The 15,828-nt window shown below is 42.2% G+C and overlaps 1 protein-coding gene across 1 annotated transcript; it reads left to right on the top strand.

Moving 5' to 3' along the window:
* The first annotated feature begins 2,729 nt into the window (after positions 1–2,729).
* On the top strand, positions 2,730–12,264 carry LOC129824030 (G-protein coupled receptor 54-like). The gene is made up of 5 exons (XM_055883298.1): positions 2,730–3,206; positions 4,555–4,679; positions 8,883–9,018; positions 9,131–9,369; positions 9,618–12,264. The coding sequence occupies exons 1-5, from the start codon at positions 2,975–2,977 to the stop codon at positions 9,990–9,992; spliced, it is 1,107 nt and encodes a 368-aa protein (XP_055739273.1). The 5' UTR covers positions 2,730–2,974; the 3' UTR covers positions 9,993–12,264.
* The last annotated feature ends 3,564 nt before the right edge of the window (positions 12,265–15,828 follow it).

Below are 15,828 nucleotides of genomic sequence, written 5' to 3'. Positions count from 1 at the left end.
GTCCAGATGGGAGAACTGCGTCAACTTCCCGTGCTTCCTCTAAGAGGGAACCTGAGCCAGTCGGGCTGAGATTGGAGGGGAGCAATGGGAATGATGCAGAGACTGTTAAGGATTTATTGGGGAGGTTGGAAGAGAGTGAGATGAGGGAGCTGCTGTGTTGGTGCGTGAGGCACAAGATCCGCCCGACAGAGCGTGTGCGGGATGTGAGGTTACCTGAGTCAGCTCTCCATGCTCGTCCTGATGTGCGTGCTACCTGTCTGGAAAGGACAGTCCCACGAACCAGGCCTCCTGTACGCCTCCCTAGTCCTGCACCTCCTATATTAGCCCTATGTACTAACTCTCCTGTGACGGTCCCCAGCCCAGTACAACCAGTGCCTCCTCCACGCACTAGCCTTATGGTGCGTGTCTCCAGCCCTTTACCACCAGTGCCTAAATTACGCACCAAGCCTCCTGTGTGTACCCAGAGTCCTGTGCGTCCTGTTGCTGCTCCCCGCATTAGCCCTGAGATGCGTGTCCCCAGTCCGGTACCACCAGTTCCGGCCCCACGCACTAGGCCTAATGTGCGTCCCCAGGGTCCAGTATGCCCTGTTCCTGCTCCCCGCATTAGCCCTGAGATGCGTGTCCCCAGTCCGGTGCCACCAGTCCCGGCACCACGCACCAGGCCTACAGTGCGCCTCAGCCGGCAGGAGTCTGCCGTCTGCACAGCGATGACTGAACTGCCCGTCTGCCAAGCGCCATCTGAGCCATCCGTCTCCCCAGCGCCATCTGAGCCATCCGTCTCCCCAGCGCCATCTGAGCCATCCGTCTCCCCAGCGCCATCTGAGCCATCCGTCTCCCCAGCGCCATCTGAGCCATCCGTCTGCAATGAGCCTGCAAAGCCGCCCGTCTGCCATGAGCCTGCAAAGCCGCCCGTCTGCCATGAGCCTACTGAGCCGTCCGCCAGACAGGAGCCGCTAGAGCCGCCAGCCAGACAGGAGCCGCTAGAGCCGTCCGTCAGACAGGATCTGCCAGAGCCGCCAACCAGACAGGATCTGCCAGAGCCGCCAACCAGACAGGATCTGCCAGAGCCGCCAACCAGACAGGATCTGCCAGAGCCGCCAACCAGACAGGATCTGCCAGAGCCGCCAACCAGACAGGATCTGCCAGAGCAGTCAGCCAGCCATGAGCAGCCAGATCCGTCAGCTAGCCATGAGCAGCCAGATCCGTCAGCTAGCCATGAGCAGCCAGATCCGTCAGCTAGCCATGAGCAGCCAGATCCGTCAGCTAGCCATGAGCAGCCAGATCCGTCAGCTAGCCATGAGCAGCCAGATCCGTCAGCTAGCCATGAGCAGCCAGATCCGTCAGCTAGCCATGAGCAGCCAGATCCGTCAGCTAGCCATGAGCAGCCAGATCCGTCAGCTAGCCATGAGCAGCCAGATCCGTCAGCTAGCCATGAGCAGCCAGATCCGTCAGCCAGCCATGAGCAGCCAGATCCGTCAGCCAGCCATGAGCAGCCAGATCCGTCAGCCAGCCATGAGCAGCCAGATCAGTTAGCCAGCCATGAGCAGCCAGATCCGTTAGCCAGCCATGAGCAGCCAGATCTGTCAGCCAGCCATGGGCCGTCCCTCAGTCCGGAGCTGCAGTCCCTCAGTCCGGAGCTGCAGTCCCTCAGTCCGGAGCTGCCATTCATCAGTCCGGAGCTGCCCCTTACCCTGGAGCTGCCCCTTACCCTGGTGCTGCCCCTTACCCTGGTGCTGCCCCTTACCCTGGTGCTGCCCCTTACCCTGGTGCTGCCCCTTACCCTGGTACTGCCCCTTACCCTGGTACTGCCCCTGATCCTGGTACTGCCCCTTACCCTGGTACTGGACCTTAGTCCGGAGCTGTCCCTTAGTCCGGAACTGCCCCTTAATACAATGGGGTTAATGTGGAGGGGGGTCGTTTGGAGGAAGCCTAGGAGGTGGTTAGGTACTGTGGTGACGTGGGGACCGCGACCAGAGCCGGAGCCGCCACCGTGGAGGGAAGCCCACCCAGACCCTCCCCTAGACTGTGTATGGTGCGCCCGGAGTTCGCGCCTCAAGGGGGGGGTTATGTCACGCCCTGGCCTTATTATTCTTTGTTTTCTTTATTATTTTAGTTAGGTCAGGGTGTGACATGGGGAATGTTTATGTTTTGTTGTTTTGGGTGTTTATTTGGTAAAGGGGTTAATGGGTGTAGTATATGGTTTTGTGTTGAGTGTAGATGTTTAGCATTGTCTATGTAGAACGTTTGTAGCCTGTATGTATGTGCACAACGTTTGTAGCTTCACGGTCGTTTTGTTGTTTTGTTAGTTTGTATAGAGTTTTGTGTCGTGTTCATCTTCGTAGTGTTAATAAAAGAAGATGGCTTATTTTCCAACTGCTGCATTTTGGTCCGTCAATCCGCCACACGATCGTGACATCTTTAAATAATCATTTCACGGTTTATGTTATTTGAATGTACCACCATGTTTACATAACTACATTAAATAGTACCTGTAACAATAGTAAAAAATAACTGCTTACATAGACTTACATACAATATTGTATGATAAGGCAGCGTCTGACAGCATTGAATGCAGATGGTATGAGGTACCAAATTCCAGATAGGGAAAATGTTGCTAGGAGACCTGACATCAGCTATTTATTCCACAATCAGGCAGTATGCCACGTGTGTCCCTGCTCAGTATAAAGCCAGTGGGATCTCATCCTGGAATAGAAGTAGGTTTAGGAGGCAGCTTCTGCAACGAAGTTAGAAAAGTGTGAGCTCAACAGAGGTCTACCCTACTGTCAGACCCATTCTAACCATAGAAAGATCCAAGAACTCATCACCACCTGAACCATTATTCACTTGATCATGACGCCCCAATGTTATCTGGACAGATCAATTTCCTTCTCAGTAGTTAAAATGAATTTATTATACACAAGTTATCACCCCAAGGCTACATTTGAAGAGCATTGACTTCTTTTCACACATCAAGATGTTCCCTCCCGACGTGTGGAATTCTACGGACCTGATGTGGTTCAATACGTCTGAGTTGAATGCTTCTCTGGAGGATCTGGAGGAGAGGGACCACCCGTTCCTGACAGACGCCTGGCTGGTGCCTCTCTTCTTCGCCCTCATCATGCTGGTGGGGCTAATTGGGAACTCGCTGGTCATCTATGTCATCTCCAAACACAGGCAGATGAGGACAGCCACCAACTTCTACATAGGTGAGCAAGACTAAGGGGTTTCCCTTACAGTTACAAAGGCTTTTCCACTTATAACACAGTCACTGAACCTCATTGTTCTTGTGGATTGTCATGAACTGGGAAGAAACGTGTTCTTTGTGTGTGACTGTCACAGTCAATGTTATGTAAAGTATGTGGATCCGAGAAATAGTTTATTTCCACTGTAAACTAGGACTAATGACTGTATAATCTTGCAGCCTTAATTACTGTATTTTTTAAAATGACGACTGTACATGCATATTGTGGATAGTAACCTTATCCATTGTGTCTGTAGAATGCATCTATACAATACAGTACTGTAGCCTATACTAACAAACAACATATGAAAGGGATCATGTCTCTAAACTAAATAACAGGTCTTGTTTGACATTGGAAATGCATGTGTGGAGTGGAGATGTGCAAAATCAATGGATTTTGAAATATTATCAATTGACCAAGAAGGTGGACAGCACATATATTTGTGCTCATAAATAACAATGATGGTATCAACGTGTGTGTGTGTGTGTGTGTGTGTGTGTGTGTGTGTGTGTGTGTGTGTGTGTGTGTGTGTGTGTGTGTGTGTGTGTGTGTGTGTGTGTGTGTGTGTGTGTGTGTGTGTGTGTGTGTGTGTGTGTGTGTGTGTGTGTGCGTGCGTGCGTGCGTGCGTGCGTGCGTGCGTGTGTGTGTGTGTGTGTGTGTGTGTGTGTGTGTGTGTGAAATGACTGACTGATATCTCCCTGGCCAGCTACACTGGAACCTGTTTTTAATATTTAATCATATTGGTTTACTACTTCCACCTCCTGTGGACAACAGCTCCAATGTTTTCTCTCGCCTCTCAGTTGTTGCTATAAATGATGCAAGTCTATTCAGAAGAGAGCACCATTTTAAACAACTTTGATACAATAAATCTATTTTATTACAGCTATACAACTAATCTCAAAGGAACATAAGTCCTATTGTGGCAGATGTCCTCACTATACCCCTGCGGGTCCTGTCCACCTGTATTACTAATAAGACCTCTTCTACATGTCAGTGAAAGAGTAATATCCCCCATCATTTCAAAACAAAATACTGCAGTATCTTGTGAGAAATTTCTCCCACGTTTCATATAATCCCCCCCCCCCCCCCCAATGTGTATTTGGCTTTCGTAATTTGGTGAAATCAATTGGCTCTTTGAAGCCCATGCCAAAATACACTGATTTGGTGACATGCCTTTGAATTTTACAAAGCAAGTAATTTATTCAAATTAATAACTTTGACTCACAGGTTCAAATGGTTCTTTTATGTTGCAACAGTTTGTTCATCAGAAAGAAATGAATGAGTTGCCTCCTAACTGAGCTTATTTCCACAGTTAACCTGGCTGCCACAGACATCATCTTCCTGGTGTGTTGTGTCCCGTTCACAGCCACTCTCTACCCGCTCCCTGGATGGATATTTGGGAACTTCATGTGTAAATTTGTTGCTTTTCTACAGCAGGTAAATCATTTGAAGAAAACACATTGCCTCTGGTCACAGACTTATATCTGTTTTTATATTTGCATATTAATTATGGCTTTTCTCACCACAATGTAATTCGGGTATCATTGCCCTCAATTGGATCCCTGAGGTACTGTCTAGTCCTATTAGTCTGAAAAATTGACTGTACCCAATTAAATTACGTAACTGCAATATTGAATTTGCAGTGTCATTTCATTTATCCGGTAGAGGGTAGAGGTTCATGGTAATTTGTCAACAATGTATGGGCAACTTTGTATTTTTAAATGCAATTTGAGTACCAATATGTGTATTTTTTCATATTAAAACAATCCGTTTGAAACTCCCAATAAATCAAAATTCAAGGCTTATCTGAGCATCATTCACTGTGGCCCTACTCCATTTGGCGAGACCTCATTGGTTAAGACTGGTTGGTTATGACTCATGACATGTAAGGGATTTATGCAGGTGAATGATGAATCACTGTCTATATAAAGAATGTCCTTTTTCCATTTGAAAAAAAATAGACGATCAGTCCATCAGGCTTCTTGCGATTAACTACAGCTTCAATCAAGCAGGTTCGGAAGATTAAAACTAATCTGTTGGGTTGGCAAGTGACTAAAGCTCTGAGCATACTGTAGATGGACTCCTTGGCTCCAATCTCAGAAGTCATCAAATCTCAGATGTCACGAGTGTTTCAATTTCACCACAGTAAGGAGAGGGATGATTACTTGTCAGTACACTGCACAACGTGTCTCTAGACTCTGAAGCAGTCAAGTCTTTATTGTCAAGTGCACAAGTATGGTGAAATGCCTTTCTTGCCAGCTCTTTCCCATCAATGAAGTAAGTCAATCAAAAATAACTTTAAATGCATAGTGCAAGGTGCAAAAATAGAATTATGATAGAGCAAGGCAGAAGAGAGGTGTCAGCATCATGCAGTATGCTATAGTCAGTGCTCTCTCATCTTCACCACATGAACCATCAGCCACCAGGGGGATCTTGTGAGCTTTGATAATACCTTATGTCAATACCACACATCCTCTCAGTAAACCATGGCTTTCACTGACATTGGCATAAGTCAGTTATTAAGCCACAGGATGTGATCAACACATTTCATTGAACTGAACTCCATTGACACAGAACTTGCCATTGGAAATCTATCTGAAACGTGTCAATTTAAAGCACGGTTCCCCAACTGCTTTAAAAATAAATATATATATTGCTGGACATAAAAGCCTAAATATACCAGGATATCAGCTCCAAGTGATTTTAATTTTGGAAATCTGTTCCCAAGTATTCCCATGCATAATAGAAAGACACGTGATCGTATACAAATGATTGTGTTTCAGTCAAATATTATACCTATTTGGGCGGTCAACTTGCAGTGTACAAATTATTTGTCATTATGTTCCAGACCATCCACTCAAGACAAAATCGTCCCGCAGCTGAATCTAGATGATAATCTTTTGATATGTCAGAATTTTTTTTACCCATCAATTAAAACATATACAGTTGAAGTCGGAAGTTTACATACACTTAGGTTGGTGTCATTAAAACTCGTTTTTCAACCACTCCATAAACTTCTTGTTAACTCACTATAGTTTTGGAAAGTCGGTTAGGACATCTACTTTGTGCATGACACAAGTAATTTTTCCAACAATTGTTTACAGACAGTTTATTTCACTTATAATTCACTGTATCACAATTCCACTGAGTCAGAAGTTTACATACACTAAGTTGACTGTGCCTTTAAACAGCTTGGAAAATTCCAGAAAATTATGTCATGACTTTAGAAGCTTCTGATAGGCTAATTGACATAATTTGAGTCAATTGGAAGTGTACCTGTGGATGTATTTCAAGGCCTACCTTCAAACGCAGTGCATCTTTGCTTGACATCATGGGAAAATCAAAAGAAATCAGCAAAGACCTCAGAAAAAAATTGTAGACCTCCACAAGTCTGGTTCATCCTTGGGAGCAATTTCCAAACGCCTGAAGGTACCACGTTCATCTGTACAAACAATAGTACGAAAGTATAAACACCATGGGTCCACGCAGCCGTCATACCGCTCAGGAAGGAGACACCTTCTGTCTCCTAGAGATGAATGTACTTTGGTGAGAAAAGTGCAAATCAATCCCAGAACAACAGCAAAGGATCTTTAAGATGCTGGATGATACAACTACAAAAGTATCTATATCCACAGTAAAACGAGTCCTATATCGACATAACCTGAAAGGCCGCTCAGCAAGGAAGATGCCACTTCTCCAAAACCACCATAAAAAAGCCAGACTAGGGTTTGTAACTGCACATGGGGACAAAGATCGTACTTTTTGTAGAAATGGTCTCTGGTCTGATGAAACAAAAATAGAACTGTTTGGCCATAATGACCCTCGTTATGTTTGGAGGATAAAGGGGGAGGCTTGTAAGCCGAAGAACACCATCCCAACCGTGAAGCACGGGGGTAGCAACATCATGTTGTGGGGGTGCTTCGCTGCAGGAGGGATTGGTGCACTTCACAAAATAGATGGCATCATGAGGGAGGAAAATTATGTGGATATAGTGAAGAAACATCTCAAGACATCAGTCAGGAAGTTAAAGCTTGGTAACAAATGGGTCTTCCAAATGGACAATGACCCCAAGCATACTTCTAAAGTTGTGGCAAAATGGCTTAAGGACAACTAAGTCAAGGTATTGGAGTGGCCGTCACAAAGCCCTGACCTCAAACCTTCAGAAAATTTGTGGACAGAACTGAAAAAGCGTGTGCGAGCAAGGAGGCTTACAAACCTGATTCAGTTACACCAGCTCTGTCAGGAGGAATGGGCCAAAATTCACCCAACTTATTGTGTGAAGCTTGTGGAAGGCTACCCGAAACATTTGACCAAAGTTAAACAATTTAAAGGCAATGTTACCAAATACTAAATGGGTGTATGTGAACTTCTGACCCACTGGGAATGTGATGAAAGAAATAAACGCTGAAATAAATCATTCTACTATTATTCTGACATTTCACATTCTTAAAATTAATTGGTGATCCTAACTGACCTAAAACAGGGAATTTTTACTAGGATTAAATGTCAAGAGTTGTGAAAAACTGAGTTTAAATGTAGTTGGCTAAGGTGTATATCAACTTCCGACTTCAACTTTATATATAATTTACTTGGCCCTATTACTCTTCCATATCTTGAAAACTTGATTGCTGACATGCAATTTTTTTTCTCCAGACTATATCATTTTGGGACTATTTTGAGGAGTGACAAACAGTCACATTTAATTTAATAAAGAAATGACATAGTTGCAAAAGCAGTCTTATGTGAAGGTTAGAAAATGACTGATGCTCAACAAAACTTCTACACAGATTCTAGTCCTCTGTTTAGATTTGTATTTTCATCAAAAGGACCAACTCTCTCTATGATGTATATTTTTGGTAGACTAATTGATAACTCACTCCCCCACATATACATATATCACTGCTGCTGTACAGTGTGTATGTGGGAGGATTCATTAAATCAGACTTTGTGAACCCATTTTAATATCCGTTGTAATTCTTAGCTTTATTTTTTTAAATATATGTTTACTATTTTCTTAAATCCTTTTTACTTGTTCAACCCACGCGCAGTGCTCCTCTTCGTTCAAGAGACTCATCGTTCAAGAGACTCACTTGTCTTCGGATCAATGATGTACACCTGTTCAGTCTCTCTTTCGCACTTCAGTGAGAAACAAGGGCGCTGGATAGATTTCAAGTAGTGTAGTTACTGAACTGGGTCACAAATCCTACTCTCCAACAACATTATGCTGTTTAGAACCTGCTCATCTGTTATCACAGATGGTAACCAACTGTCAGAGGCATCATGCAACCATTAGCATTTTTTTATGGGGAAAAGATTTCAAGCTCAACATTATTTTATGAATTATGTGTGAAAGAAACTTTATGGTTTATATTTTTATCCTAGAAATGGGACAAAACTTATGGGCATGACACCTAACCCAGGAGAATGAGTTAATAATGATTTGAGATAATGTCTTTCTAAAGTTACATTTTCTCATTATGCTCATCATTTTCATTCCTTCCCAGTGTGATGGCAGGCAGGTGCCATTTATTTAAATTTACATACATTTTACAGCATGTCTCTTATGTAAAATTGTTAATATTGTTTCACCTGTGAACAACCCAGAATGAAAGTCATTATTTTGTTATTCTTTTTTCTTAGGTGACTGTTCAGGCTACATGCATCACCCTCACTGCCATTAGTGGGGATCGCTGCTATGTCACAGTATACCCTCTAAAGTCCCTACGCCATCGCACTCCACGAGTCGCCATGATCGTTAGCATCTGTATATGGATCGGTAAGTCACATGCATGAACCAATTGCAAACCATTGATTTTGGCTCAAAGCATCATGAACACGTCTACATTTTCTATAAAGTTAAACTAATTCAATGTTTGTCTTTTTTAAAGGTTCCTTCATTCTATCCACCCCAATCTTCATGTACCAGAGAATTGAGGAGGGCTACTGGTATGGACCGAGACACTACTGCATGGAGAGGTTTCCCTCTAAGACCCAGGAGAGGGCTTTCATCCTGTACCAGTTCATAGCTGCCTACCTACTACCTGTCATTACCATCTCCTTCTGCTACACACTCATGTTGAAGAGGGTGGGCCAGCCGTCCGTTGAGCCAGTAGACAATAATTACCAGGTATGGAGAGACTATTACTTTGGGTGTTTCTTTATGACTTAGTTTAAAACATCAATAGGTGCACTCCTTTGTCAAGGTTACACAATGAAAGCATGAGTTCATATTTGGATCCCTTCCAATTTGCAGGTATAATACAGTATGTCATTAAAAACCCTCAGCCGGTGACCATGTTTTGAACTACATACAGTATAGGTCATTTCGAAGCCCGTCACAGTAGTAGTGAGTTAACTTCAACATTTCTACTACAGGTCCACCTGTTGTCTGAGAGGACCGTCACTCTGAGGAGTAAGATCTCCAAGATGGTGGTGGTGATTGTCCTCCTATTCACCATCTGCTGGGGGCCTATCCAACTCTTCGCCCTGTTCCAGTCCTTCTACCCCAACTACAGGGTCAACTACACTACCTATAAGATCAAGACCTGGGCTAACTGCATGTCCTACGCTAACTCCTCCATCAACCCAATCATTTATGGCTTCATGGGAGACAGTTTCCGCAAGTCCTTCAAAAAGACTTTCCACTTCCTGTTCAAACACAAAGTGAGAGACAGCAGTGTCACGTCACGCACGGCTAATGCAGAAATCAAGTTAGTTGCTGCAGAGGAAGGCAACAACGAAGGGAAATGAGCCCTGGGCTGAGTGAGCTGCTGGGGGCAAAGCTGTTGGGGATTCAGTTCACATTGGCACACAAACAGAAAAGCACATGATAGACTGCTGCGAATGCACCCATTCAGAAGGCAATGACCCCCTGCTGGGAGCAGCATTTTAAAATGGCATTTGATGTGTTGTTTGCAATTCTACAAAAGCTGACTGATCCTGCTCTGTTCTGATATCACAGACAATGAAAGGACATTGTAAAAAATATATAATGTTCACCACCTAGGCAGAATGCTCAGAATAATATGAAAATAATACAATTAAAACAATAAAAGTTATTGGAATGAAATTATATGAAATCTAATAGACACTATGGTTACAAGAGCAGTCCAAGGTGACCTCAAAATGGGTTTGTAGACATTTTGTTATCAGATGTGCACAGGTTGTTAACACGTTGTTATCATTAACTCATCTCAAAGCTGTGAAGTGATTGCACCCGATTTATATTTTTCAATGGAGAGATTTATGATGGTAGCTAGGAATTTCACATGAATGGCGTTACAAACCACTCAGGAGTTAAATTCCAGGCCAGTTCAATGGGTGTACAGCCAACAGTGATGTGTAGGAGCTTGCTCAGGTAGGGGCATAGTCAATGAGGCGTGGTGAGTGTTTACTTTACTACTATGTTCCAGACACACACTTACACCTCCCTTTACACACAGTGCACAGGTGGCGGGGGCCAGCCCTATCATACTTTCACTGGCCATCCCTACATTCCCACAGCATTATCTTATGCGACTTATAGTCACCCGATCGTTTCCTTTGACAGCGACGCTGTAAAAAAGGACACAATCTGTGACTGACTTGTCCTAACAGTGCCTCCTCCCAATGTGCCGTGACTGTCTGTCCTTGTTTGAATTGCGGATCGAAACATCTGTACTGTTGGAAGTATCTGTGTTCTATCTGGCACTATTTTAGCATTGAGTTAAAAAGTTCACTTGAAAAAAGTGTTTAGAAAGGTGGGAAGATAAACAGAACTAAAGCACTTGGAAACAACGGAAAACTTTGAACAGATTTAGATTGAATTCTGTACAGAATGTTTTACTGCATACACACTTGAATGCAGTTTAGTCCATGTTTGATTGTAACGCTCCCTGTGAAAATATGTATTGTCTTCAGGCATTTCAGATGTCTGTACATTTTGTTTTGGTAATCACTCCACTTAAGTGTTTTCGAAAAGCCTTTATTATAGACTTTCCCTACAGTATTTGCACTATCTTTATTTATTATTAATATATTGATCTTACCGCTTTAGCTCTATGAATCATGTAACATTCCCTGTATTTTAAATGCCTAACTACTGTAGGCCTACATGAATATGTACACTACTGTGGATTTAACCACTGTGTTTGATTATTCATTTACTTTTAAGCTTTTTTGTGTGTAATCAGAAATGTGAAAAGTACATATCATTACCTTTGTTACTAACACAGAATTGTACATTATTATACTTTTTTTAATTAGAAATGTTGCAGGATAAAATCTCTTGATGCACCATCTCCTTTTCAAGTGTCCCCCAAAAAATAAAAAATAAAAATAATAATAATAATTAGTAATATGTAAACTACTGTCTAATAATAATAATGACATAATAATAATACATACAGACATATTTATAAATATCTGTTTGTTCATAACATTTGAAAAAGGGCTTTCTTAAATTCACTGTGTGATTTAAATGCCCTGATTTCTATAGGTAAATGACTCCAGTCAGTTGGGTCTTTGTATGTGAAAGATCTTACTCTAACCTCATGATGAACCCTTGGAATGTGTAATTGCTGCTGTTGTCTAAAGGAGTAGTGTGAGTCTTGCAAAGTTAGGCGTTCCTACAGGGAAATGTATCAATGCAGTTGTCTTCTGTTTGGGAGTGACAGACAATTTACTGATTCATACATGATGTGTCTTATAACGGCATCCAAGAATCAATGTGCAAAGATTGTGATGAATCTAATTCACAGGGTAAGGTATTGGTTGTGTTTTGATAGATGATGTTGCCATAGTCTAAGATAGGTAGCAGCAGTTGGGATAAGGTTTTTCTAATGGATACAGTAAAACAAATATTGTGTAGTAACCCAAGCGTATAGATAATTGTTTTTCTAATATAATCAACATGCTTTCCAAAAGATCATTCAGAATCTTCCAAATCCAGATATTTCAAACAATCACATTCAAGCATTGTTCCATCACTTGCATGCATTTTGAAATGGCCAGCTGTGGAATTAATTCTTTGACGTTTACCAAACAGCAGGATATAGGACTTTGTTTGATTTAAAACCACATTTTTTGCTAGAAAACATTGTTGTAAAGTGTTACTAGCAACTCTCCAAGATGATTTTATCTGGAAATGATTTGAACCTGATGTATAGAGTACTGTATCCTCATCACATAAGTGAACATTTGAGGCAATTCATTTGTGAATATACAGAATTGTACATTGAGGCGGCAGGTACCCTAGTGGTTAGAGCATTGGGCCAGTAACTGAAAGGTTGCTGAATCGAATCCCTGAGCTGACAAGGTACAAATCTGTTGTTTTGCCCCTGAACAAAGCAGTTTTCCCACTGTTCCCCGGTAGGCCGTCATTGTAAATAAGAATTTGTTCTGAACGGACTTGCCTAGTTAAATAAAGGTTCAATTTAAAAAAAAATAATAATAACAATATATATAGAGGAAAGGAGGGGCAATACTGTCACGGCTGTCGTAGGGAGGAGACCAAGGCGCAGCGTGGTATGCGTACATTCTCTTTATTATAAAAATGAACACTGAACAAAACTAACAAAACGAACCGTGAAGTTATACAAAGAGTGCTGAACAGGCAACTACACATAGACAAGAACCCACAAAACCAAAAGGGAAAATGGCAACCTAAATATGATCCCCAACGATAAACAGCTGCCTCTGATTGGGAACCAATTCAGGCCACCATAGACCTATATATACCTAGACATATCAAAACCCCTAGATATACAAAAAACCCTAGACAATACAAAAACAAGCATACCCACCCTCGTCACACCCTGACCTAACCAAAATAATAAAGAAAACATAGATAACTAAGGTCAGGACGTGACAAATACTGAGCTTTGAGGTACACCTTTTGAGGTATACCTTTTTTTGAGGTACGCATTTTGTACAGCAAATACAAACAAGCAGAAAATAATGTACTGTAGGTTTAACACTGTTATTTGTTCATTTGTTGCCCATAGTTTGCAACTTTGCATACAGTATACTGTACATAATAAAATTGATTTCTGTGTGTATTTTATTGCAAGATAACCAATGGAAGCTTTCCCTGGGCCCATTTGTAACAGACCCAATATCTTCTTATGTCTCGCTAGATTTGATTACCTACCGCTTCAAAACCATTGAAAGGATATACAGTTGAAGTCGGAAGTTTACATACACCTTAGCCAAATACATTTAAACTCAGTTTTTCACAATTCCTGACAGCTAATCCTACTAAATATTCCATGTCTTAGGTCAGTTAGGATCACCACTTTATTTTAAGAATGTTAAATGTCAGAATAATAGTAGAGAGAATTATTTATTTCAGCTTTTATTTCTTTCATCACATTCCCAGTAGGTCAGAAGTTTACATACACTCATTTAGTATTTGGTAGTGTTGCCTTTAAATTGTTTAAATTGGGTGAAACATTTTAGGTAGCCTTCCACAAGCTCCCCACAATAAGTTGGGTGAACTTTGTCCCATTCCTCCTGACAGAGCTGGTGTAACCGAGTCAGCTTTGTAGGCCTACTGTCTCTCACACACTTTTTCAGTTCTGCCCACACATGTTCTATAGGTTTCAGGTCAGGGCTTTGTGATGGCCACTCCAATACCTTAACTTTGTTGTCTTTAAGCCATTTTGCCACAACTTTGGAAGTATGCTTGGGGTATTTGTCCATTTGGAAGACACATTTGCGGCCAAGCTTTAACTGCCTGACTGATGTCTAGAAATGTTGCTTCACTATATCCACATAATTTTCCTCCCTCATGATGCCATCTATTTTGTGAAGTGCACCAGTCCCTCCTGCAGCAAAGCACCCCCACAACATGATGCTGCCACTCCCGTGCTTCACGGTTGGGATGGTGTTCTTCGGCTTGCAAGTCTCCCCCTTTCTCCTCCAAACATTACGATGGTCAATATGGCCAAACAGTTCTATTTTTGTTTCACCAGACTAGAGGACATTTCTCCAAAAAGTACGATCTTCGTCCACATGTGCAGTTGCAAACCGTAGTCTGGGTTTTTTATGGTGGTTTTGGAGAAATGGCTTCTTCCTTGATGAGTGGCCTTTCAGGTTATGTAGATATAGGACTTGTTTTACTGTTGATATAGATACTTTTGTACCTGTTTCCTCCAGCATCTTCACAAGGTCCTTTGCTGTTGTTCTAGAATTGATTTGCACTTTTCGCACCAAAGTACATTCGTCTCTAGGAGACAGAACGCGTCTCTTTCCTGAGCGGTATGATGGCTGCGTGGTCCCATGGTGTTTTTACTTGCGTACTATTGTTTGTACAGATGAACGTGGTACCTTCAGGCGTTTGGAAATTGCTCCCAAGGATGAACCAGACTTGTGGAGGTCTACAATTTTTTTCTGAGGTCTTGGCTGATTTCTTTTGATTTCCCCATAATGTCAAGCAAAGAGTTTGAAGGTAGGCCTTGAAATACATCCACAGGTACACTTCCAATTGACTCAAATTATGTCAATTAGCCTATAAGAAGCTTCTAAAGCCATGACATCATTTTCTGGAATTTTCCAAGCTGTTTAAAGGCACAACTTAGTGTATGTAAACTTCTGACCCACTGGAATTGTGATACAGTGAATTATAAGTGAAATAATCTGTCTGTAAACAATTGTTGGAAAAATTACTTGTGTCATGCACAAAGTAGATGTCCTAACCGACTTGCCAAAACTATAGTTTGTTAACAAAACATTTGTGGAGTGGTTGAAAAACGAGTTTCAACTGTATGTACTAAACAGATACCTGCAGATAATGTAAGACTGACATAAGCAGACAACGAAATGTCAAACAACTGACTGAAAAGGTCACGTTTCCTCTTGACCTGACTACCTTGATAGCATTGTTACGTACCCGTTTTGGCCTTGCAGTCCTCTTATTGATAATCGTTATCCTGTTCAGTGACTTTATTATATCATAGGTAAAACATATTGTATGTACTGTAACTCCCCAGTAAGACAGCCCACCAATATCTCATGACTGATTTGTGATCAGTTCCACTATGACTCGACAAGGAGGCACATTCAGAGGGGTTGGGTTAAATGCGGAAGACACATTTCAGTTGAATGCATTCAGTTGTACAACTGACTAGATATCCCCCTTTCCCTTTCTTTAGTCTTCATATAAGCAGAGAAAACAATAAATTTAAAAAGTATACACCAAGCACTCTCCCTACTTGCTCGCACAAGTTCTCGACATTCTTTTTGGCTGACAGACCGTTTGGCTACTCCCAACACTGACTGCCGGCTGGTATTGTTATTTTCACGAGACACAGGAAATATGCACGACATGCCGCACCTCTCAGGTCATGCCCCACAGGTCATGCACTTAACAGATAAGCCCTCTAGAGTGTCATCCAATCTGGACGATAGGGGTAGCATGCCAGGTGTGGCAGCATAGCAAGGGAAGCAGCAGAGCAGTTCTAGCCGGGTACGATGCTAATGTAACAGGATCTGAGAATCATCACCTTTAAATCAAATCCAACCAAATGTTATTTGTCACATGCACTGAATACAACGGGTGTATACTTGACCTTGAAATGCTTGCTTGCGAGCCCCTTCCTAACGATGC

Source organism: Salvelinus fontinalis, chromosome 26, assembly GCF_029448725.1.
Source record: "Salvelinus fontinalis isolate EN_2023a chromosome 26, ASM2944872v1, whole genome shotgun sequence".
NCBI classification, from domain to species: domain Eukaryota; kingdom Metazoa; phylum Chordata; class Actinopteri; order Salmoniformes; family Salmonidae; genus Salvelinus; species Salvelinus fontinalis.
The sequence above is the reverse complement of the archived record's forward strand: the minus strand, read 5'-3'. Positions and strand labels throughout refer to the sequence as shown.

What these genes read in the sequence shown, in the direction of transcription:
- LOC129824030 (XM_055883298.1), top strand. Translation starts at nt 2,975, where the DNA reads ATGTTCCCTCCCGACGTGTGGAATTCTACGGACCTGATGTGGTTCAAT. An exon ending in AGCCACCAACTTCTACATAG is followed by an intron (nt 3,207 to 4,554) that starts GTGAGCAAGACT and finishes TTATTTCCACAG; the next exon opens with TTAACCTGGCTGCCACAGAC. An exon ending in TTGTTGCTTTTCTACAGCAG is followed by an intron (nt 4,680 to 8,882) that starts GTAAATCATTTG and finishes CTTTTTTCTTAG; the next exon opens with GTGACTGTTCAGGCTACATG.